General features: G+C 35.3%; 1 protein-coding gene across 13 annotated transcripts in view; it reads right to left on the bottom strand.

Annotated features, from left to right (window-relative positions):
* kiaa1109 (KIAA1109 ortholog) overlaps positions 1-26,584 on the bottom strand; it is a 108,773-nt gene that overhangs the window by 36,680 nt on the left and 45,509 nt on the right. For 7 of the 13 annotated variants that reach the window (XM_078796276.1, XM_078796280.1, XM_078796283.1 and 4 more), the window contains exons 39-59: positions 26,406-26,557; positions 25,341-25,491; positions 25,110-25,262; positions 24,353-24,593; positions 24,027-24,175; positions 22,548-22,779; positions 21,093-21,242; positions 19,803-19,987; positions 19,543-19,718; positions 17,487-18,060; positions 16,119-16,317; positions 14,331-14,594; positions 14,163-14,256; positions 12,505-12,555; positions 10,525-10,731; positions 9,624-9,859; positions 7,868-8,112; positions 7,664-7,769; positions 5,922-6,019; positions 5,663-5,851; positions 2,632-2,800 (exon numbers count right to left, since the gene is read on the bottom strand). In XM_078796276.1, the coding sequence (XP_078652402.1) occupies positions 2,632-2,800; positions 5,663-5,851; positions 5,922-6,019; positions 7,664-7,769; positions 7,868-8,112; positions 9,624-9,859; positions 10,525-10,731; positions 12,505-12,555; positions 14,163-14,256; positions 14,331-14,594; positions 16,119-16,317; positions 17,487-18,060; positions 19,543-19,718; positions 19,803-19,987; positions 21,093-21,242; positions 22,548-22,779; positions 24,027-24,175; positions 24,353-24,593; positions 25,110-25,262; positions 25,341-25,491; positions 26,406-26,557 (4,021 nt within the window). The remainder of the gene's footprint in view (positions 1-2,631; positions 2,801-5,662; positions 5,852-5,921; positions 6,020-7,663; positions 7,770-7,867; positions 8,113-9,623; positions 9,860-10,524; positions 10,732-12,504; positions 12,556-14,162; positions 14,257-14,330; positions 14,595-16,118; positions 16,318-17,486; positions 18,061-19,542; positions 19,719-19,802; positions 19,988-21,092; positions 21,243-22,547; positions 22,780-24,026; positions 24,176-24,352; positions 24,594-25,109; positions 25,263-25,340; positions 25,492-26,405; positions 26,558-26,584) is intronic. The other 6 variants (XM_078796281.1, XM_078796285.1, XM_078796287.1 and 3 more) reach the window with 3 other exon arrangements.

Below are 26,584 nucleotides of genomic sequence, written 5' to 3'. Positions count from 1 at the left end.
ATACAATATGCTTCTCTCTTTCCGAATGACCTTTCCGAAAGCAATGGTATACATCAGGGGTCTCAAACTCAATTTACTTGGGGGCCACTGGAGCTAGGGTCTGGGTGAGACTGGGCCGCATCAGGTTTTCCAAAAAAAACAACAACCAAAAAACGCATTTATTAAAAACAGAAAAATGAATCAACTTTGCTTTGGTTTCGATTTTCTACCATAAAAGCTCTGATAAAACATTCCACTGTTCTCAAATATCTTAATTTTAATTTTTCTACACAAAATAAGATGAAAAATAAATAAATCAAGAATAAAAAAAATCAATCAATCAATAATAAATAAATATAATAATAATAAAAACTTAAGAAACCACATATAGTTGGTGGGTAGACAAATGATTTTTTTCATATTAAAATGAACAAAGCATTATTAGAGCCCTGTAGACATGACAAAACACGACTATAGTCACATTTATACTCTTTTTATTTACAACATATTGCGCAACTGCAGGGTCTTGAGACACATGCTAACTCGCAAACTAGAGAGCTAGCGACCTAAACGGTAGCCTCCAAGTTATTTCCTTTAAACTTAAATAGCCAAAAACTTACCACTTCCACACGCATAGGGAGGATAACTATTAACAGTTATTTAACCTTTAACATGAACATTAATCAAACGTAATAATTTTTTCTGGGTACATGATACCATACAGCATCCATATCAAACTTGCGCGGGCCGCACTAACATTAAACTTTCATATCAAGGTGGGGGCCTCAAAGTAGTGTCGCCGCGTGTTTGAGACCCCTGGTATACATGAAAAGGAATATTCCAATCTCTTGTCTACATGCGCCGCTATAATCAACCAGAATAGTCAATAGGGCATGCGCGGTGAAACGTAAACATCAACATCACGTGATACCGACTTCCTCTAGTTTTTCTTTCACTTGTCGGAATAACTCCGTATTGTCAGTTTTTCCCGTTCGTCCAGTCTTGAAATTTTATTTGAATCCAAAAAAAATTTTTCCGCAGCAGTCCAGTGCCGATTGATCGCCTCCATTTTTAAAACCGAAGAAGGGGATGGGATAAATTTTTAATAAATATAAATATTTATAAGTATATATAAATAATAATAAAAAATATATATATATATATATATATATATAAATATAAATATTTTTAATAAATAAATTAAATAATAATAAATTAAAAATAATGAATAATTTTCCGGCCGTCCAGTCTTGCTATTACGTTCATTTTTTTTTTAAAAGTTTGTATCAAAAATGAACTTTCCGCTGTAGTCCAGTGATGACTGCTCGCCGCCATTTTTAAAACCGAAGAAGGGGATGGGATAAATTTTTAATAAATATATATAAATAAAAAAAAAATATATATATATATAAAAATATACATATTTTTAATAAATAAATTAAATAACAATAAATTAAAAATAATAAATAATTTTCCGGCCGTCCAGTCTTGCAATTACATTCATTTTTTTAAAAGTTTGTATCAAAAATGAACTTTCCGCTGTAGTCCAGTGATGACTGCTCGCCGCCATTTTCAAAACCTGAGAGACGTCTGCGTGTTATGTCACACCTAAGCATGCGCTGAAAGAACGCACCCTGACAACTTTCCGTTTGAGCGGGTACAAGATACCTCAATCGGATTGGGGAAAGGAATATTCCACCCATGTGAATCCCATTATATATTCATTCGGATTGGCACTTTTCTTTTTCGGAATGAGGCGTATACAAAGGTTACATTCTTTCCGTTTGAGCAAATAACACAAATAGAATTGGAATATTTGGGTCCATGTATACGTGGCTACTACAGTAAAGTCTCGTTATATCAATATCGGTTAAAACGAATTACTACTTATTACGATACTATTTTCATTTCCCGGCAAATTTCTAGTCTTTTATGATATAATTAGTTCCGTTAGTACGATACACGGTTATTATGATAATCCGGTTACTACGATGCCCTTTTCATCTCCCGCCAGCCAATTTGGTCTGCTTATATCGATACAAAAGCAGCTTAAATCAATCTTTGCTTAAGGATTTCAATACCAAAAAAGAACACGGCGACCGCTGCTTCCGGTCAACTTTATTTTTCACACTTCCACCACCAGAGTGCAGCACACACAGCGGAAAACACCCGTCCCTCGCGCCTACCCCTCCGGGTGGCAACACCTTCCCTATCGATAGTTCCAGGGTGAATTATGTCCCGGTAACCGGTAATCACTACAGCGTAAGTTTATTTTTATTTACTGTAGTACAAAATTTATTGCAGTACAAAAGCATGCTAGATACGCAATCCATGAACTCAAGGAGAAAATTACATGCCATATCAAAGATCCGCCCACTTTTAATGCAGTTCGGCGCAGGATCGGATATATGGATATTCCGGTTATATCGATATTTTTTCCGACTCCCGAGAATATCGATATAACGAGACTTTACTGTCTTATAAAAATATTTACAATTGCGTTTTACACTTTAAGGAACAATTACCAGCATACAATATACAGCATCTGCATGTTCCAGTGCAGGAAAATCTACTGTAATCGTACACAATCGATTGAGAATGTGATACACTTTTTGGTATTGGATGTGACAAAACGGAAAAAAGAAAGCGCACCTCTATCAAACGCCACCGGCTGGGCAAAAACGATTGGCCTGTTGAGTGTGATGAGAACAGCCTCCTTGTCAGACGAGCCACTGATCTCCTCCTGCAGAGCATTTCGCAGACCGATCCGGGTTCGAAAGTACGCCACTTGGTGGAAATCGGAGCCGGCTTCTTCGTAAACCTGTCATAAAAAAAAAAAAAAAGTGGGGTCAGTCAGTTTGACACTAGAACTACGGTTCAGTCTAATACGGAAACTTAAACTAGAGGATGATCTCTGTCTGTTATGATAAGAACTTTGTCACCAATGATCTTCTTCTCTCCTCCGACTCCGGCCATCTTACCATCCTCATCCTCCTAGACCTCACCGCAACCTTTGACACCATTAAGCCACTCCCATCCTCCTGTCCCCGCCTCAATATCACCGATTCTGCTCTGTCCTGGCTCCGGTCATACCTCACCAATCGTCAACAGTTTGTGCACATAAATAGCTGCTCCTCCTCCATAGTTCCTTTACCTCAAGGTGTACCCCAGGGTTCGGTGCTTGGTCCTCTTCTCTTCGTCCTCTACAATGTGCAAACTACGGCCCGGGGGCCACATCCGGCCCGCCCAATCTTTCCAAAGTATTTCATTTAAAGTCAACATACAACCTGGCATCATGGCCTGAGCCATCAATTTCGTTTTTTGACATTGTCTGTTGTTTACAAAATGCTCCTGAAAAAAGGGACACAAGCACATAATAATAATTATTATTATTATTATTATTATTATTATTATTATTATTATTATTATTATTATTATTATTATTATTATTATTATTATTATTATTAGATTATTATAATTATTATTAGAACTATTATTATTATTAGAATTATTATTAGAACTATTATGATTATTAGAATTATTATATTAATGCTAATTATAATATTAATTATATATAATATTATTGTTATATTTGCATATTTTACATAATAATAATATAATTATTATTTTAATTTTTTTGTAATTATTATAATATTTTATTATTTTTAAAATATTTAAATATAAATATAAAATAATAAATAATAATAGCAGATTGCATGACAATTTTACAGATACAATAATACCAGGTGGACTGTTACGTGTAAAATATATAGTCTGCCCCCCCCCCCCTGTAAATTTTGTCATATCAATGCGGCCCGCGAGTCAAAAAGTTTGCCCACCCCTGCTCTACATCCTTCCACTTGGCAATATCATTCGTCGACATGGCCTCAATTTCCACAGCTACGCCGATGATATTCAACTTATTTTAATACTACAGTATTAATTGGCTCTGTACCCTAGAAACCGCCCATGAATGATACTGTGTCAAAGCCCAGGGTTCAGTGATACTGATAAAATATAGAGTTTAACCATGTCCGGTATCAGACCCCGTAGCTGTCCACTCGGAGCGCGCTGCTCTGGTATCGTGCCCGTGAAACAACCAATCAGAGAACAGCGCACAAGCGTTTGTTTCGCTGCCGTCTGTGCTCTGTCAACATGTCAGCGGTTGACACTCCCGGCGAAAGACAAATAGGGAAAATAAAATAGAAATAGAAATGGAACGTTTAATCACCATATGCTCTGGTATCGTGCCCGTGAAACAACCAATCAGAGAACAGCGCACAAGCGTTTGTTTCGCTGCCGTCTGTGCTCTGTCAACATGTCAGCGGTTGCCACTCCCGGCGAAACAGACAAATAGGGAAAATAAAATAGAAATAGAAATGGAACGTTTAATCACCATATGCTCTGGTATCGTGCCCGTGAAACAACCAATCAGAGAACAGCGCACAAGCGTTTGTTTCGCTGCCGTCTGTGCTCTGTCAACATGTCAGTGGTTGACACTCCCGGCGAAAGACAAATAGGGAAAATAAAATAGAAATAGAAATGGAACGTTTAATCACCATATGCTCTGGTATCGTGCCCGTGAAACAACCAATCAGAGAACAGCGCACAAGCGTTTGTTTCGCTGCCGTCTGTGCTCTGTCAACATGTCAGCGGTTGACACTCCCGGCGAAAGACAAATAGGGAAAATAAAATAGAAATGGAACGTTTAATCACCATATGCTCTGGTATCGTGCCCGTGAAACAACCAATCAGAGAACAGCGCACAAGCGTTTGTTTCGCTGCCGTCTGTGCTCTGTCAACATGTCAGCGGTTGCCACTCCCGGCGAAACAGACAAATAGGGAAAATAAAATAGAAATAGAAATGGAACGTTTAATCACCATATGCTCTGGTATCGTGCCCGTGAAACAACCAATCAGAGAACAGCGCACAAGCGTTTGTTTCGCTGCCGTCTGTGCTCTGTCAACATGTCAGCGGTTGACACTCCCGGCGAAAGACAAATAGGGAAAATAAAATAGAAATAGAAATGGAACGTTTAATCACCATATGCTCTGGTATCGTGCCCGTGAAACAACCAATCAGAGAACAGCGCACAAGCGTTTGTTTCGCTGCCGTCTGTGCTCTGTCAACATGTCAGCGGTTGACACTCCCGGCGAAAGACAAATAGGGAAAATAAAATAGAAATAGAAATGGAACGTTTAATCACCATATGCTCTGGTATCGTGCCCGTGAAACAACCAATCAGAGAACAGCGCACAAGCGTTTGTTTCGCTGCCGTCTGTGCTCTGTCAACATGTCAGCGGTTGACACTCCCGGCGAAAGACAAATAGGGAAAATAAAATAGAAATAGAAATGGAACGTTTAATCACCATATGCTCTGGTATCGTGCCCGTGAAACAACCAATCAGAGAACAGCGCACGAGCGTGAACACACAGCGTTTGTTTCAAGGAAATGACTCAAATTGCACCATGACAGGGAATGTGTAATAGCCAAATTGTATACTGTGTATGTCCAGTGCCCCGTTTTTGTTTTGAATTTGTTTGTATTAATGTTTACGTTTTGTTTAAAAAAAAAAAAAAAATTGAAAAATAAAGTATAAAAAAAACAAAAAAAAGTGGGGTCAGTCATAAAGAGACAGGGGGGGAAAAACTAAACCGGGCAAAGGTAGAACCCGTTTGTACCTGGTGCTTGACAATCTGTCCGAGGGCGAGGTTGAGATCGACTTGACATTTTCCAAAGAGCTTCAGGTAACTGCTGCTCCCACCGGGCTGAGCTTTGCACTGGATCCGGTTGGATAGCTCCAGCTCAATCAGGCCCGTCTCAAAGCGCACGGCTCGCATCGACGGGGTGGTGGCAGTCATCTGAATCCCCTGTGAAAAGGAGCCGCTTATTTGAGACCCCAGTCCACATTCATACAGAATATCATTGAATATTAGGTACCTTGAACATGAGGCTAAGAGAATAGAGAAGTATTTTGGGCTTGTCTGCATCTGTTGAGGTGTCGTGCTCGTTCCAAAGCGGGATGGGCTGCTCTACCCCTGAAGAAAAAAAAAACACATGCATGTCAATCCTACAAGATTAGAATTAGAATACATTTGTATTTCTAACAGTTATTTGCCAATTCTTACTGCAGTGTGTGGTGTAGCAGCTACAGGATACTTTTGGGAGGTTAATATTTCGTGTCAAATATCAGAATTACTGTATTGATCAGGGAGGAAACAGTAATGATTACAATTGAATTTGTTTTGTGGTAATGGTAATGGTTTTATTTCATTTGAACATGCATCAGATTACAATTGAATGCATCCCATAATCAGTTCCCAGTTCCACATGTCCAAAAGGAGTAGGAAGAAGCAAAGCTTATTAAATCCTACCCCTCCATCTGGTACTTTTACAATCACTAACTGTTACATTGTTACATTTGCTCACTTCCTGCTTTCCTAATATAATTAAATTTTATTTAATTGTATTTTTTTTATTTAGTTTTTTTTATTTTTTATATTTTTTATATTTTTTAATTTTTTTAATTTTTTTTTTTATTTCATTTGAACATTCATCAGATTACAATTGAATGCATCCCATAATCAGTTCACAGTTCCACATGTCCAAAAGGAGTAGGCAGAAGCAAAGCTTATTAAATCCTACCCCTCCATCTGGTACTTTTACAATCAGTAACTGTTACATTTGTTCACTTCCTGCTTTCCTAATATAATTTTAACAATTTAAGAACCAATTATGTGATGCACTCAATTGTAATCTGATGCATGTTCAAATGAAATAAAACCAGAAAAATAAATAAATAAATAAATTAAATTAATTAAAATTAATTTTTTAAATAATTTTGATTTTTTTTTATTTAAAAAATTAAAAAAAAATAAACTTAAATTATGTGGAACTGGGAACTGATTATGGGATGCACTCAATTGTAATCTGATGCATGTTCAAATGAAATAAAACCATAAAAATAAATAAATAAATAAATTAAATTAATTAAAATTAATTTTTAAAATAATTTTGAATTTTTTTTTTATTTAAAAAATTTAAAAAAAATAAACTTAAATTATGTGGAACTGGGAACTGATTATGGGATGCACTCAATTGTAATCTTATGCATGTTCAAATGAAATAAAACCATAAAAATAAATAAATTAATTAATTAAATTAATTAAAATAAATGTTTTTAAATAATTTTGACAATTTTTTTATTTAAAAAAACTCAATTGTAATCTGATGCATGCTCAAATGAAATTAAAACCATTAACATTTTTTTAATAAAAAAAAAACAAATAAAACTTTTAAATTTTAAATTTAAAACAATTTTTTAAAATTAAAGACGGCATCCTCCACAGGCTTCCCGTCCCCCAACGTATCCATTTCAAAGTCCTTCTCATCGCCTACAAAGCTCTCCATATCTCACAGACCTCCTTCACCCACTCAATCCCCCGCGTCCCCTTCGCTCCTCAGACTCCAACCTCCTGGCACTCCCCTTTAAGACCAAGCTCCCAACCTGGGGAACCAGAGCCTTCTCCATCGTGGCCCCCACCCTTTGGAACTCTTTGCCCCATTCACTCTGTGCTTGCCCTGACCTTCCCACCTTCAAAAAACAACTACAAACTTCTATTTTTCTCCATTATACAAATGAAACGTATTATTATTATTATTATTATTATTATTTGACTTACCTGACACCTTTTGGATGACCTCATTGACCTCCTTCATGAAAACCTTCTGCAGGAAAACGAGGTGGTTTAGCAGATCAGTGGTCAGGTTGTGTTCAAAAGAGCCGATCTTAAAAAAAAAAAAAAAAAAAAAATTGAGAATCCATCATCCATGAATCCCAAATGCACATCATGTTCATCACATCCACATTCCGAGTCCTGCCCTACCTCGGCCACGCAGCGCAGGTAGTTCCCTTGGAGATAATTCCCTTGCTTGGCCGGGAAGTCATCAGCACCCCAGCCCTGGTCTGAATGACTCTCGTGGTCCTCCATGATGTATTCGCCAGACATGGTGACCGGAGGTAGGGTGAGGCTAGCTGATGGCGGCATGGCGGACATGTCCACTGGTGAGACTTTGGACTGGAAGCAAAGCTTGTGATTGGGCAACTCAAAGGTGAAGCTGGTTTGGGCTCCTGGAAAAGAGAGGCACAAGAGATGAACACGTCACAGTTTAGTATGAGTTATCCAAACTTGTTGTCTGGGACTTGGAAAAATAGGTGAAAAGAAAAAGAAACGAAAAGAAGAAAAAATGGGAGTGGTACTGCAGCTGGATCGAAGTTACACTCATTTTTATTGAAGATTATTAAAAAAAATAATAATAATAATTAAAAAAATACAATAAAATAAAATAAAATTATATTAGGAAAGCAGGAAGTGAACAAATGTAACAGTTACTGATTGTAAAAGTACCAGATAGGATTTAGTACCAGGGTAGGATTTAATAAGCTTTGCTTCTTCCTACTCCTTTTGGACATGTGGAACTGGGAACTGATTATGGGATGCATTCAATTGTAATCTGATGCATGTTCAAATGAAATTAAACCATTAAAAAAATACAAAAATGTAAAAAATATATTTTTTTATTAAAAAATACAAGTAAATAAAATTAAATTATATTAGGAAAGCAGGAAGTGAACAAATGTAACAGTTAGTGATTGTAAAAGGGGTAGATTGGGGGGTAGGATTTAATAAGCTTTGCTTCTTCCTACTCCTTTTGGACATGTGGAACTGTGAACTGATTATGGGATGCATTCAATTGTAATCTGATGCATGTTCAAATGAAATAAAACCATAAACAAAAATTAAAAAAAAGTTTAAAAAAAAAATAAAAAAATTTATTAATTTTTTTTATATTAAAAAAATAAAATAAAATTATATTAGAAAGGCAGGAAGTGAACAAATGTAACAGTTACTGATTGTAAAAGTACCAGATGGAGGGGTAGGATTTAATAAGCTTTGCTTCTTCCTACTCCTTTTGGACATGTGGAACTGGGAACTGATTATGTGATGCATTCAATTGTAATCTGATGCATGTTCAAATGAAATTAAACAATAATAAAAAAAAACAAACTCAAATTATATTATGGAAAGCAGGAAGTGAACAAATATAACAGTTACTGATTGTAAAAGTACCAGATGGAGGGGTAGGATTTAATAAGCTTTGCTTCTTCCTACTCCTTTTGGACATGTGGAACTGTGAACTGATTATGTGATGCATTCAATTGTAATCTGATGCATGTTCAAATGAAATAAAACCATAAACAAAAATTTTTAAAAAGTAAAAAAAAAATTTACATTTTTTTTTTATTAAAATTTATTTTTTTTTATATTAAAAAAATAAAATAAAATTATATTAGAAAGGCAGGAAGTGAACAAATGTAACAGTTAGTGATTGTAAAAGTACCAGATGGAGGGGTAGGATTTAATAAGCTTTGCTTCTTCCTACTCCTTTTGGACATGTGGAACTGGGAACTGATTATGTGATGCATTCAATTGTAATCTGATGCATGTTCAAATGAAATAAAACCATTCCCATTACCAAAATGGCCGCTACGGAGAGTGATTGAATGAGTTAACTGTGATAAATGAGGTCTTTCTGTTTTCAGATAACACCCCTGGAGCCTACGATGATTTCCCCACCAACCTGTCATGCCGTGGCTTTTCATTCGACCCATTTTGTACTCGGCTTTCAACGACGGCAGCAGGGCGGCACCAATGGTGATGCCGTCCATCATGGCACTGAACTTGAGGACGATGGGCTTCTTTTCCAGTCCCTCCGGAAGCTGGGGAAACTCGTTGGCCTCGACAGGCGTTTGATTGATGCTTGATCCTTTGTCAGAGGGCTGCGGGGTGGGCGTGTCCTCTCTATTAGGAGGTTGACTGAGGAGATAGAAAAAAATACTTAATTCATCAGGACAGGTTTTTTTGCATTAAATAGTCAGCTATTACTGGTAAATGTTGTATGTTGAATGTTGTATTTTAATGTATATTTTATTCTGTTTACTTGCTTTTATTCAACTTCTTCTTCTGTAAAGTGTTTTTTTTTTTTTTTTTTACGGCCCACTGACAGTTTCCTTTTTAATCAGCACCATCATTATATACCAACAATTCCACGAGAATTAAAGTATAATACGTCCAAAAAAACTATTTCCAGTAACAGGACAGCGAGAGACATGACTGTACTGAAAATTAAAAAAAATAATAAATTAAAAAGTAGTAAACAAATCCTCAAATAATAAAAAAAAAGTTCTAAAAAGGTGCCCTCAACCACACGTTTCCATGGTAGCGCTTCCCTAAAGTGTCTTTGAGTATTTTGAAAAGCGCTATACAAATGAAATGTATTATTATTATTATTATTATTATTATTATTATTATTATTATTAAACACCCCATGTACCCCATGTTAATCGTATTTTTCCCCCAATAAAGTAAACCTCAGGGAAAACGCTGTCATATTTTAATTTTAGTATTAATTTCAGACATTTTCAACATGGCTACCGGTCTATAATAAAAATCGGAAGAAGGCTTGAGCAAAGCAGACGTACACGTTTGATGGCTGGCGGATGAGGTCTGAGATCTGCTTGGAGAGCTGATGGGAGCTGCGGACCATCATGCTGTGCAGAGTGGCCGGGTGCTGGGGGATGTTGATGATGATGGCTCCCACTTTGAAGACGGCGGCGTTGTTGGTTTTGAGTCCGCGCTGGGCGCTGTACAAGGCCTGAGACTTGGCAATGTTGCATTTCACCACGGTTCTGCAACACAGAAAGCAGAGTGACGAGGGCGGACGAGGACGGAAAAAAGGGCGGAAACGTCAACGGGATTACGGAAAAGTCATGCAGATGTGAGACGAATGAGTGACTGTGACACTGAAGTTGACAGCATGTATTGCATCATCGAGCATGGTGCATCGGTTTCTATTACATTTCTATATGTTTAAAATACTTGTACTACAGACAATAAAATACTAAGAAATGTCCTACGGGAGGAGCTTGCAGTACTGGTTTCATCCTGAAAAGGGGTTGGGGGGGGGGGGGGGCATGTGTGGACAGGATGGTGCTTGTCACTGCCATCCTTCCATGGAATCCTTCCATCTTGGCAGTCAAAGTCATTGACTGCCAAGATGGATATATATATATATATATATATATAGACACACACACATCCAAGCTCACCAGGTGGTGATCAGACTTTTTATGGAGAAGGAGAAGAAAGCAAATGTTTATCCACTAAAATAAATTAAAAATAAAAAATTTTAATTTCAAATTGTAATTTTAATTAAAAAATTTAATTTAAAATTGTAATTTTAATAAAAAATTTTAATTTAAAATTGTAATTTTAATAAAAAATTTTAATTATAATTGTAATTTTAATTTGTAATTTATTTTAGTGGATAAACATTTATACTTAAAAATTAATTGAATTTTTTTATTCAAAAATTTAATTAAAAATTTTAATTTTAATTTGTAATTTATTTTAGTGGATAAACATTTGCTAAAAATTAAAATTTTAAATTAGAATTTTAAATTAAAAATTTTTATTTTTAATTTATTTTAGTGGATAAACATTTATACTTAAAAATTAATTTAAATTTTTTATTCAAAAATTTAATTAAAAATTTTAATTTTAATTTGTAATTTATTTTAGTGGATAAACATTTGCTAAAAATTAAAATTTTAAATTATAATTTTAAATTAAAATTTTTAATTTTTAATTTATTTTAGTGGATAAACATTTGCTTTCTTCTCCTTCTCCAGAAAAAAAGAAATTAAAAATTAAAAATTTTAATTTAAAATTCTAATTAAAAATTGTAATTTAAATTTGTAGATTATTTTAGTGGATTAACATTTCCTTTCTTCTCCTCCTTTAAGTAAAGTCAAGTCAAGTCATGGGACTGAAGTATTTGAAAACAATTGAACTTTTTTTTCCTTCATCCTCAAACAACCATTCACACTCACATTCATACCTATGGACAATTTGGAGTGGCTAATTAACCTAGCATGTTTTTGGAATGTGGGAGGAAACCGGAGTACCCGGAGAGAACGAGGAGAACATGCAAACTCCACACAGAGATAACAGAGTGTGGGATTGAACTCGGGTCTCCGAGCTGTGAGGTCTGCGCGCTAACCACTCGATCACCGTGCAGCAAAGTAACTTACATTAATATTTTTTAAAAACCGTGAGCCTCACCAGCTTTGAACCGCACCGCACGTCACAGTTTAAGGCCAACTAAAGAGTGCTAATGTAAGTTCGATTCCCATGATGGACAAAACGGGGAAATCAAGGATCATGTTTAACGATGATTGGGAAAAGGTAAGGAATCCACATGTGTCATCATCAGGAAGTACAAAGACGCGGCAGTAGGCCAACTTTGTTACCCCTCCTTGATATGAAAATGACTTCATGCACACAGACACGCATGTGGAATAGATGATAAGAGACAAATGAGGCATAAACACTGAAAAGCATTTTGATTTTCCAAACACAGATATAGAGTATGCGAGCCTGGAAAGGCAGCCATAACATACAGAAACTCTTGTTTTGCTGTGCTGGTAGGAGATGTTGGGAAATCCTCCAGTCTATGCATGGAGTTTTCAGAGGAAGCAACAGAACAAAACACAGGAAGAGCAGAGAAAAAGGTAAAAGACTGTATCGCACATAGCAGCATAATAATTCTATGGTCAGCATAGTCAGTCATGATATCAGACTTCGAAAACCCCTGCCTGAAAGAAAAGGATTCTATGATATCTATCAAAACATGCCCGTGGTCTTTTATTTAAACCAAACCGGCAAGGAAGCACTCTGAGTGCTGAACCGCAATTAAGTGGGGATCTACTGCATGTGGACGTAGCGTCTATAGAATGACTAAATTACTTCATAATGAAGTAAATATAATATAATATTTAATGACGTAAATATATATATATATCACTATATTGACACTTACTATGGCACCCATTATGGCATTGGATGCTCATATCACCGAGTACTTCGGAACGTGACAAAAATAAAATAAAAAATTAAAAAAAAATTAAAATTACATTAACAAATAATAATAATTTTTTATAATAATTTTAAAATAATATAAAATAATAATATAAAATATCAAAATAATAAAATGTATACATTTATAAAAAAAAACTTTTTTTAAACTATATTAGGAAAGCAGGAAGTGAACAAATGTAACTGATTATAAAAGTACCAGATGAAGGGGTAGGATTTAATAAGCTTTGCTTCTTCCTACTCCTTTTGGACATGTGGAACTGTGAACTGATTATGGGATGCATTCAATTGTAATCTGATGCATGTTCAAATGAAATTAAACCATTTTTAAAATTTTTTTTAAAAAAAATATTTTTTTTTTTATTAAAAAATACAAGTAAATAAAATTAAATTATATTAGGAAAGCAGGAAGTGAACAAATGTAACAGTTACTGATTGTAAAAGTACCAGATGGAGGGGTAGGATTTAATAAGCTTTGCTTCTTCCTACTCCTTTTGGACATGTGGAACTGTGAACTGATTATGTGATGCGTTCAATTGTAATCTGATGCATGTTCAAATGAAATTAAACCATTAAAAAAAATTAATTAAAAAAACTTAAAAAACACTTTAAAAAAAATGTAAAAAATTAAAAAAAACTTAAATTATATTAGAAAGACAGGAAGTGAACCAGTTCGAATGAAATTAAACCATTACCAAATTATTTTCTGCATTCACGCAGGAAAACCTTGCACAAGGGTGAGGCAGAAAAGGAGTACGTGTGTCGCATGTTTGAAAGTACATTGGCTGGCCATTGGATGGTCATATCACCTCGTACTTCGGTACGTGACAAAAAAAAAAATACAAAAACAAACAAAACATTTTATAATAATGATATATAAATAATAATAATAATATAAAAAAATAATGTAAAAATTTGAATAATAATATAAATAATAATATAAAATATCAAAATAATAATAAAAAATGTATACAGTTAAAAAAAAAATCTAAAAGCTTCCATCAAAAAGCTATTCCACTTCCTGTATATGCTGGCCACATTTTTTTTAAAAATTGCAGAGCCCATGTGTGTAGTACTACGTACGTCAGTTTGTAACCCTTGTTTTAGAGTACAAAACGCTAAACAAGACGACGACAATATGAAAAAATCATATTTTCTGTGAGACGAGAGGCTTTGTACGTACTGAATGTCTGGTGTTATGCCCTCTAGCAGTACGATGTTCACTCCTCCAATGTGAGCTGATGCACACGTCTCAGTCATTTTCTGATGGAGGATATCTGCAAGGGGCAACAAAAAGATGCAATCAAACAAAAAAAAAGAAAAAAAAATGCAATCTTCTACTGAGAATGACCTTTCATCTTCTCCTTGAGGGTAAAACTGCCATGGATCTTCTTCAGTTCGGCCTCCATGGTGAGTCCTCCGATGTCCGCTTCCAAATGGGTGCGGTTCACCATGCCGATGCCAAACACGATGAGGGTGACGTGCTGGGGCTCGGAGCTCACCAGGCTTCGCCGCCTTCCACCCGTAACCGGGGGCCTTGTGGGTGTGGTGGGTTCTTGTTGTTCGTTCTCAAAGATGACGTTACAGAGCGGCTCTGAGGGCCGGTGAACACCTTCTGTGGAAAATAGAAGAACCACATTATGGCCACTGGATATTCATTTTCTAACGATTATCCTAACGAGGGTCGCAGGAATGCTGGAGCCTATCCCAGCTGTCTTTGGACGAGAGGCGGGGTACACCCTGGACTGGTGGCCAGCCAATCACAGGGCACATATAGACAAACAACCATTCACACTCACATTCATACCTATGGACAATTTGGAGTCGCTAATTAACCTAGCATGTTTTTGGAATGTGGGAGGAAACCGGAGTACCCGGAGGATGTGCGTCTCTTCGGTACGTGACAAAAATAAAAATTAAATTAGTAAAATAATCTTTAAATCATTTTCTCAGCCTTAGTCCAAAATTGATTCATTTTATCCCCCTCACAAAAAAAAAATTCACGTACTTCGGTACTTGACAAAAAAAAAAATACAAAAACAAACGAATGAACAAAAAAATGTTATAATAATAATATATAAATAATAAAATATAAAAAAATAATAATAATTTTAAATAATATAAAATAATAATATAAAATATCAAAAAATTATTAAAAAACAAACAAAAAAAATATATTATGAAAGCAGGAAGTGAACAAATTGTAAAAGTACCAGATGGAGGGGTAGGATTTAATAAGCTTTGCTTCTTCCTACTCCTTTTGGCCATGTGGAACTGGGAACTGATTATGGGATGCATTCAACTGTAACCTGATGCATGTTCAAATAAAATACAACCATAAACATTTTTTTTAAATAAACATATAAAAAATAAAAACCATTAAATTTTTAAAAATATATATATATAAAAAATTAAAAACCAAAAATATTTTTTAATTAAATACAAAAAAATATTAACAAAAAATTAAATTATATGAGGAAAGCAGGAAGTGAACAAATGTAACAGTTAGTGATTGTAAAAGTACCAGATGGAGGGGTAGGATTTAATAAGCTTTGCTTCTTCCTACTCCTTTTGGACATGTGGAACTGGGAACTGATTATGGGATGCATTCAATTGTAATCTGATGCATGTTCAAATGAAATTAAACCATTAAAAAAATGTTAATAAAAAAATTAAAAACCACATAAAAAAATAATAATAAAAAATAAAATAAAAAATTAAATTATATGTATCATTATATGTTGAAATAAAATTAAACCATTCAAAAATTTAATAAAAAAATTAAAAAACACACACAAAAAAAACCTTAAATTATCTTAGGAAAGCAGGAAGTGAACAAATGTAACAGTTAGTGATTGTAAAAGTACCAGATGGAGGGGTAGGATTTAATAAGCTTTGCTTCTTCCTACTCCTTTTGGACATGTGGAACTGTGAACTGATTATGTGATGCATTCAATTGTAATCTGATGCATGTTCAAATGAAATTAAACCATTACCATTACCAAGAACACCACCACTGGAGAGCATTTAAGTGTCTTAACAAAGGCCGTTTATGAGGACAATTACTGAATCCGACCTTGTGAAATCATTTGGTTGGTCGTGGCAAAAAGGTCAAAAAGCGTTGGCGAATGATTCCCACCTGGAAGACAATTCTCGGCAGAGCTTCTCTCCAGGATGCCTGTGGGATCTGAGATGAGCGAGTAGAAGTTGAGCAGCTTGTACATGTTCTGCCAACATTCTGCTGACGGCTCGCTCTGCTCCGACACTGTGATGGAGTCCGAGTCGTCCATCTGGATCGCCGTGTGATCGGCCACGTCACGGGAGCCCTTTCTGGACACCTGGAAAATGACACAGAGATTCCGCAATATTTTACAATTACTGTAGAAGGGTCCTTAAATTGCATCTTGGGGCCTTGTTGTGAACAAAAGCTTTTGGAAGGACTGTTATTGGTGTAAAGCTAAACACAGTTACAGTTACATACTGTTTGTTATTTTGAGTTCAAGTTTTTCCATAATGCTTGACTACTGTCTCCCTCTTGTGTTTGTAAGCATGCATTACACTTTGCCGTGCAGCCTAAAACAAATATATTTTTTAGTTTTTTTTCTGTAAAATGTGAGATAATACATTCACTGATAATTGAATTTAATTTTTTTCTTTTTAAAGTTTTTCCATCAATTAACCTAGCGTGTTTTTGGAATGTGGGAGGAAACCGGAGTACCCGGAGAAAACCCACGCATGCACGGGGAGAACATGCAAACTCCACACAGAGATGGCCGAGGTTGGGATTGAACTCGGGTCTCCTAGCTGTGAGATCTGCGCGGTAACCACTTGACCGCCGTGCAGCCTAGAACAAATATATTTTTTAGTTTTTTTTTTTCTGTAAAATGTGAGATAATACACTGTTAGAAAGCCATCTTTATCATTCACTGATATTTGATTTTATTTTAATTTAATTTATTTAAATTTAATTTAATTTATTTTAATTTATTTTATTTCAATTTATTTTATTTCAATTTAATTTATTTCAATTTAATTTATTTAAATTTAATTTATTTCAATTTATTTCAATTTATTTAAATTTAATTTAATTTAATTTAATTTATTTCAATTTATTTCAATTCAATTCAATTCAATTCAATTCAATTCAATTTATAATTTATAAATAATAAAAAAAAAATTATAATTCAAAATTAAATTAAATTAAATTAAATTAAATTAAATTAAATTAAATTAAATTAAATTAAATTAAATTAAATTAAATTAAATTTTTTGTTTTAAGTTTTTCCATCAATTAACCTAGCATGTTTTTGGAATGTGGGAGGAAACTGGAGTACCCGGAGAAAACCCACGCATGCACGGGGAGAACATGCAAACTCCACACAGAGATGGCCGAGGGTGGAATTGAACCCTGGTCTCCTAGCTGTGAGGTCTGCGTGCTAACCACTCGCCCAAATGTACGTGTTTACGCTGTCATGAGGAAAATATAGAGTACCAACAAACCGGTTACCTTAGAGGTCCGACGTTCCGAACGTCCAAGCGATCCGCGTCCCCGGTGCTCCCGTCTCCCCAGCGTGTCCATGGCTGATGGTGGTCCGTTGGGTGGCAAACCCCCAACCACCCCTGCCCCTCCACCACCGAAACCTCTTTTGCTCTTCAGGGTTTGCGTGCCACTCCTGGTCCCGTTGAGGCTACCGCGTGAGCTGCGGCTGAAGTCGGACGACCTGAAATGTCGATACGGTCGCGCCTTGAACGTCGGCGTGGGCGAGGCTGAACCGGCCGTGTAACGGTTGAGCTTGATGTCCGTCTGAGTGGCTTTGATGTCGTCGATCATGGTGCTGAACTGGTGAATGAGGCGCACCAGCGCCATGTCGACGCGTTGGCTGATGGACTGGCAGGCTGTGGTGAAATCACAGTGGAATGTGTTGTAGTGGCGGCGGTTGAGGTCGTGGAAGGAGAGTGGGACCGCAGACGGGCCCTGTGGAGCGCTGGTGGACTTCTCCATCACCACGGCGTTTACGCTGAACGTCTCAATGAGAAGGGCCGGCTTGAAATCAAGTGGCGGCAGGTTCACCATCCCTTGCCTGGAAGTAGGAAAAACTGACTTTAGCATGGATGAAGTGTGCTGGGATCAGGTCGGAAAAAGACCTGTTCGAATCCCAATGCAATTTTCATTGCACATTACATTATTAAAATATTTTTGTTAGCGCTCATTGAAAAATGATGTTTAATTGCAGAAAAAACTTCTGTAATGTGTCATATTATTTATTAAAAGTGTCTCAAGATTTAAAGATGACAAGATTTATCGTTCAGAAAAACTAAGCCAGTGGGCTGGGGATGATTAATTAATTATAATAAATTAATCACACAAGCTCCATACTCTGTGTGGAGTTTGCATGTTCTCCGGGTACTCCGGTTTCCTCCCACATTCCAAAAACATGCTAGGTTAATTGATGGAAAAAACTTAAAAAAAAAATAAAAATAAAAATAAAAATAAAAATAAAAATAAAAATAAAAATAAAAATAAAAATAAAAATAAAAATAAAAATAAAAATAAAAATAATAAATTTTAGAGAAAAAAATGATTGTTTTAGGCTGCACGGTGACCAAGTGGTTAGCGCGCAGACCTCACAGCTAGGAGACCCGAGTTCAATCCCACCCTCGGCCATCTCTGTGTGGAGTTTGCATGTTCTCCACCGTGCATGCGTGTGTTGTGTTTTACAACTACTATGTGTATTTGATACCATTTTGTCCATCATGGGAATCGAACTTACATGTCTAGCAGTAGCACTTAGTTGGTCTTAAACTGTTACGTGCGGTGCGGTTCAAAGCTGGTGAGGCTCACAGTTAAAAAAAAAAATAAAAATATTAATGCAAGTTACTTTGCTGCATGGCGGACAAGTGGTTAGCACGCAGGCCTCACAGTTAGGAGACCTGGGTTCAATTCCACCCTCGGTAATCTCTGTGTGGAGTTTTCATGTTTTCCGGGTACTCCGGTTTCCTCCCACATTCCAAAAACATGCTGGGTTAATTGATGGAAAAACTTAAAAAATTTTTTTTAATTAAATTAAAATTAAAATTAAAATTAAAATTAAAATTAAAATTAAAATTTAAAAATTAAAAATTAAAAATTAAAAATTAAAAATTAAAAATTAAAATTATTAGTGAATGATAAAGATGGCTTTCTAACAGTGTATTATCTCACATTTTACAGAAAAAAAACAAAAAAATGTATTTGTTTTAGGCTGCACGGTGGGCAAGTGGTTAGCGCACTAGCGCGCAGACCTCACAGCTAGGAGACCCAAGTTCAATCCCACCCTCGGCCATCTCTGTGTGGAGTTTTGTGTGAGTTTTCTCCGGGTACTCCGGTTTCCTCCCACATTCCAAAAACATGCTAGGTTAATTAGCCACTCCAAATTGTCCATAGGTATGAATGTGAGTGTGAATGGTTGTTTGTCTATATGTGCCCTGTGATTGGCTGGCTGCGGGGGGGGGGGGGGGGGGGGGGTGTCAATTGAATTACTACATTCCCATTTTTCCACAGTAATAAATAAGTTGTGTGTTACCTTCTGGATTTTTTGTTTTTGCGCTCTTTGGAGGTGTCGGAGTCCACAATATCTGCTCTCAGACACTCCAAGTTGCCTGAAAAAGACAGATGTTCTCCAAAATACATCTTGTAGCTAAGAGGAGTGGCGTCCTGGGCTTGGATGCCTGTGTAGTTCAGCAAAGGCTTGAAAACAACCTGGGAGGTGAAAGAGATAGCGAGGAGCAATCATTATGAACCAAGATGGAATGGAGATCATACAAGTTGGAAACTTCTCATCACCTGAGCATCAGCCAGTTGAACAGCAGCAGGACACGTGTTGCCCTCCTCGATGTCATCTAGGTCATCCTGGCTGGTGCTATGCTGGGAATGCTGGGAATGGGTCCCATCTAATGTGTTCTGGTCGCTGGACAATACCGTGTTGAAGTCGGAAGCGGACGGGATTGTTGGTAGGTTACAGGTCCCACCTGAGGATGTTAGGAAGGGTTAGGAAGGGTTAGGGTTAGGACTTAAAAAATATGAATCATTTTGCTATTTTTTTTTTTTTTTATCGTAAAATATTTATTGCACAATTAAAAATATATATATTCATAGGCCTAAGTAATAACCTATTGAGTGTTATTGTCACAATATTTTAGGAACCTTATACAGTTCATGATTGATATGAACGTAGCTTTCTGGTCATCATGCCAGAAAAAGCAGTTAATACAGTTATGAAAAGTATGAGAATTAATTCTGTCTTGTGTTTACACCACAGACTAAAAGTTTGGGCTTCCTTTAGCCCCCTGCTTTCATTTCAACACTGAATAATAATAATAATAATAATAATAATAATTATTATTATTATTATTATTATAATTATTATTAATAATAATTATTATATTAAATCATTATATTATTATTGAATTATTATAATAATAATATAATATAATAATATTTTTATTATTATAATGAATAAAAATTATATTATTAAAATAATAATAATTATTATTATTATTAAAACAATAAAATAATATAATAATATAATGATGATAATTATTAATAATTATTATTGTCATTATAATATAATTATTACTAATAACAATAATAATAATAATAATAATAATAATATATAATTAATAATAATAATTACTATTATCATTAATAATAATTATATTATATTTTTTATTAGCATGAATAACAATTATATTATTAAAACAATAATAATAATAAAATTATTATTAATTACTAAAATAATAAAATATAATGATTATTATTATTTTTAATAATATACTAATAATACTAATTGTTATTATTATATTATTACAATATTATTATTTTATTTCTACAATTATTATTATTTAAAATATAATTATATAATTATATAATTATTATATTTATAATTATTTTAATAATTATTATTATCATTATTATTAGTATTTCAATAATATAATTGTTATTCATGAAAATAATAAAAATGTTATTATAATAGTATAATTATTTGGGTAAAATAATTTTTTTTTTAATGTAGTTTTCATTCCAAAAAATGCTACCTAAAGACAAATCGGAGACAATCTTTGCATGGCATCTTACCCGTCTGTAGGCTATTGTGATGGGAGTGGTTGACCGGGGATTCCTGGACTGTAGCCCCAGTCCTGTTCCCGACAGCATTAGACATCCAGTTGTAAAAGCTAACAGAGGACGGCTCAGACAGCAGTGGGTGTTCAGTCAGCATTTCCGTCCCTGAAGTGCAAGAAGAGAAGACAGTTTCAGCGACACTGCAGTTCATTATTCCGCAAGGAACAACAATTACCGTAAAAAAGGGAATGGGAATGAAAATATAGGAATGGGTGGATCACTATGAAATTAGGACTTTGGGACACCTCGGATCATTTGAAGTGGTCACTAAAAGCAATGATGACAAAAAGGGTCGGCTCTTTGTAGTAATATTATCACGTACAATTTGGTCCATCCTTTTTATTGATTATTGATTTATAACAGGTAGCGGAGGACCAGAGAATCCCCATAAGATGTTGAGACTAAACACTGCTTAACCTTCCTCTTGTGTTAATAATAATAATAATAAATAAATAATAATAATGTAATAAATATTCTGTATGGCTTTAACCTCATCCATGAAAATGTTGCTTTTAATACTTTTGGTGTGGACATGTAGGCCTTTTTTTGACATTTAATTCTTATAATAATTAAATAATAATTATTATCATCATCATCATGAGTAACAATTATATTATTAAAATAATATAATAATTATTACATTTGCATAATTATTAAAATAATATAATAATAATTATTATATTATTTGAATAATTATTAAAATAATATAACAATATAATTACTGTTATTAATAATACTTATATTATTATAATATAATTATTATTAATTATAATAACAATAATAATACTAATAATAAATATGATTAATAATAAATACATTATCAATAGTAAAACTATAATTACTGTTATTAATAATACTTATTATATTATTATAATATAATTATTATTAATTATAATAACAATAATAATACTAATAATAAATATGATTAATAATAAATACATTAATTAATTATCAATAGTAAAACAATAGTTATAATTAAAATAATAATTTTAATTAAAATAATAATTATAATTAAAATAATAATTATAATTACAATAATAATTTTAATTAAAATAATAATTATAATAAAAATAGTTTTAATTAAAATTATAATTTTAATTAAAATTATAATTAAAATAATAATTATTATTAAAAGAACGCAGCATTTTGTCTATATACTGTTTATAGGACAAAGGTGGGCCTCAGACATTTTTTAGATCTGCAAGTGGGCCCAGAGTTGGTAAAGTTCTTGAAACCCTGATCTCCAACATACATTAGACCCCCACTTTTATTCATCTTCAATTTTTTTTTTTTTTTTTTCAAGGTATTGACTGTTGGATTTATATATATTAATGTCAAGAAAAGGTATGTGAGCGTCATCCATCTTCTCCTTCCACAAAGAGCATCATGTCAAAGCTTTCATTCATCCACCTGTACGAGTGAGCGAGCTGGTCTTGGCCGCCGCGGCAACAGATGATTCGTTCCTCTGGGGCGTCCCCTCCAGCAGGTTGTGAAGACTGCGGAAGCTTCCTGTTAAATTGCTCAGGAGACTCTCCTTTCTGGGACTGTCCTTGACCGGCAGGCCGATGCGGCTGACGTGGGCTGGGGAGTCAACTGCTGTGTCACCGCTGGTGTAGCTCAAAGATTGGTAGGGGTGAGAGCCCTGGGCGTGATACATGTGCATGTCAGATTCACACTGTTATTTCCCATGATGGGTGGATGGATGGAACAAGATGGCTTACCATGTGGTGGTCCCTACCATTTTCCTGCATGCCATTTTTTTTGGTTGAGAATTTTATTTATTGGATACCTTTGTCAGCATTTTAAAAATGTTTTACTTATAAAGAAAATAATATTTAAAAGTTTTATTTATAGTTTTTTTTAATTTTTAAAAATGCTTTATTTATAAAAAAAGTTGTATTTATAAAAATATTAAAAAATGTTTTATTCATAACATTTTTAATTTTTAAAAATATTTTATTAATTACAAATTTAATATTTAAAAATGTTTTATTATAATTTTTAAAAATGTTTTATTTATAAAAGATTTTATATTTAAAAATGTTTTATTTATAAAAAATAATATTTAAAAGTGTTTTATTTATAATTTTTTTAAATTTTTAAAAATGCTTTATTTATAAAAAAAAGTTGTATTTATAAAAAATATTAAAAAATGTTTTATTCATAACATTTTTAATTTTTTAAAATATTTTATTTATCAAAAATGTTATATTAAAAAATGTTTTATTATATTTTTTTAAAATGTTTTATTTATAAAAGATTTTATATTTACAAATGTTTTATTTATAAAATGTTCAAAATGTATGTAAAATGTAAATTTATAAAAATGTTATAAAAAAAGGTATGCAACTTTATGTTTTACATTTTATTCCCTTAACTGAACCACGATCTTAAACCAAGGTATCCTGATTATGGTGTACTGTCACACGGTGTTAAAGATATTTAAGGCCTATTTGAGGCCTGCATGCTAACCACGCGACCACCATGCAGCCTTGTTATCTATTATATCAATTTGGAGTCGCCAATTAACCTAGCATGTTTTTGGAAGGCAAACTCCACACCGAGTTGGCAGAGGGTGGAATTGAACTCAGGTCTCCTCGCTGTGAGGCCTGCTTGCTAACCACTCGACCACCGTGCAGCCTTGATATCTATTATATCAATATATCAATTTGGAGTCGCTAATTAACCTAGCATGTTTTTGGAATGCAAACTCCACACAGAGATGGCCGAGGGTGGAATTGAACCCTGGTTTCCTAGCTGTGAGGTCTGCGCGCTAACCACTTGTCCACCGTGCCGCCCTCATTCAGATCTAAAACAGCTAATTACAGCTAATAAATACAGTATTCACTTTTTTTTTTTTTAATATCTGGACTTCATATTTACATTTACCTTTATTCGTAGCGCAGACTCGCTGTGTGTGTGAGACTTGGAGAGTTTTCTCATGATCTCCACGCCGCTTACAGGACCAGAGTTTCCCTCTTTTGGTGGCGGACGACTGCACGCTCCCTCCAGTAACATGGTGTGTTCACTCACTGCGGCTTCACAAGAACGACATCGAATAAAACTCCCTCAAATGACGGCCATCAAAAAGGAAAGGCAGCGGCATCTTGCAACTTTGTACCAGATAACAGCCTGTTTTTTGTTTTTTTTTAAATCTATATTTATGTTAAGATAGTTGATCTATCCGTCCAAATGTAAGCTTCTCTGCCCCCCACCTGCATCGTATTCAAATTCAGCTCCGTCGCCGCTGGTGTCACTTTGCAGCGCGGCGCCGTTGTCCAAGCCGAAGATCGTTTCGGCGAGAACCTGCTGAGGTTCCTTGGGTTTCGCGAGCTGATTGGGTCTCATCAGACCAATAGCCTTGAAGCCCTGGGTGACCACAATGAATTTCATCCATTGGCGAGCCAACGCCACGAGACCCTTTTTGAGAGTCACTAAAGCTGGGACGCCATCATTCTGCAATAAAAAGGAAATACAGTAAAGTCTTGTTATATCGATATCGGTTATAACGAATTACTACTTATTACGATACTATTTTCATTTCCCGGCAAATTTCTAGTCTTTTATGATATAATTAGCTCCGTTAGTACGATACATGGTTATTATGATAATCCGGTTACTACGATGCCCTTTTCATCTCCCGCCAGCCAATTTGGTCTGCTTATATCGATACAAAAGCAGAAACTTAAAAATAAAGTTGACTGGAAGCAGCCGTTCGCCGTGTTCTTTTTTGGCATTGAAATCTTTAAGCAAAGATTGATTTAAGCTGCTCGACATTGTTCTATACTATAGAACAATGTTGAGTGCATTATTGCCCACTTTTAATGCAGTTCGGCGCAGGATCGGATATATGGATAGTCCGGTTATATCAGTATTTTTTCCGACTCCCGAGAATATCGATATAACGAGACTTTACTGTAGATTGAACACAGCATATGGTGCAATATGTATTTTAAAATCCATAGTACTAACCATTGTGGCCTCTTCTATGACGGAATAATCTGCCTGTTGCAGGTAGCGGTGAAGAATATTGCAAAGCATACAAGAAGGATTCTCGTGCAAGTAGCGAGCTCGCTTGGTCACGCGATTGTACTTGCTTCGGAACGGGATGTGGATGCTCTTTTTCTGCAACATAACAAAACATTACGTTTTAAAAAGCGGTGACCCGATCAGGCGATGAGTAACGCCGGAGAAATTAGTCACCTCTAAAGCCTCCGTCATGATGCAGCCCATGACTGCACACACACGCAGTGTACCCTCCATGTCCAGTTTGTGGAGAGATGATTTGAGCTGGTCAATCGGAACCAGCCAGGCTCCGATGGCGGGAGTGGCAGTGCTGAGAAGATTTAATTGCCTGGAAATAAAAAAGAAAAGTTTATTCCATTATTCACGTCCAACATGGATATTGTAATATCAATACATTGGATGATATGGATACTAATCTGTTAATATTCATTTCTGCTTTATTAGCTCAATACTGAAAACGCACACAAGCCGAGGGTGGGATTGAACTCGGCTCTCCTAGCTGTAAGGCTTGCGAGCGAACCACTTGACCGCTGTGCAGCCCATATTTGCATATTAACAATAATTCATGGTTCCATTTATCACAGTGAGTCTTCCAGGTCCTGATGCAGCAAAACAGTCCCAGACCATCACACTACCACCACCATATTTTACTGTTGGAATAATGTTCATTCATTTTCTACCGCTTATCCTCACGAGGGTCGTCACCGGCTGTCTTCGGGTGAGAGGCGGGACATGGAGGACGTGGAGAACATGCAAACTCCACACAGAGGGTGGAATTGAACTCGGGTGTTCTAGCTGTGAGGCCTGCACGCTAACCACTCTGCCCGGTTGTAAACATTCATTCATTTTCTACCGCTTATCCTCACTACGGTTTCGGGTATGCTGGAGCCTATCCCAGCTGTCTTCAGGCGAGAGGCGGGGTACACCCTGGACTGGTGGCCAGCCAATCACAGGGCACATATAGACAAACAACCATTCACACTCACATTCATACCTATGGACAATTTGGAGTGGCTAATTAACCTAGCATGTTTTTGGAATGTGGGAGGAAACCGGAGTACCCGGAGAAAACCCACGCATGCACGGGGAGAACATGCAAACTCCACACAGAGATGGCCGAGGGTGGAATTGAACCTGGGTCTGCTAGCTGTGAGGCCTGCGCGATAACCACTCGACCGCCAAGCTTTCTACTTGACTGTTAAAAACTCCCGACTGCATATAATCTATTGTGAAAGTGATTACCTGGAGATGGCCTCTGAAGGGGATCTGACATTTGTGGGGGCAGCAAAACTAAACCAGATCTCCCGGATGGTCAGCTTCATGCTGCTGGAGTCAGGTGGCGGTGGCATCAGCGGGAGGTCCTTCTTTAGGTCATCGGATTCAACACCTTCATCCTGTAAAAAAAAAAAAAAAGTAAGATC

This window comes from Doryrhamphus excisus, linkage group LG14 (assembly GCF_037039965.1).
Source record: "Doryrhamphus excisus strain RoL-2023G ecotype Guam linkage group LG14, RoL_Dexc_Guam_v1.1, whole genome shotgun sequence".
Lineage (NCBI taxonomy): Eukaryota > Metazoa > Chordata > Actinopteri > Syngnathiformes > Syngnathidae > Doryrhamphus > Doryrhamphus excisus.
This window is presented reverse-complemented; position numbering and strand designations above follow the sequence as displayed.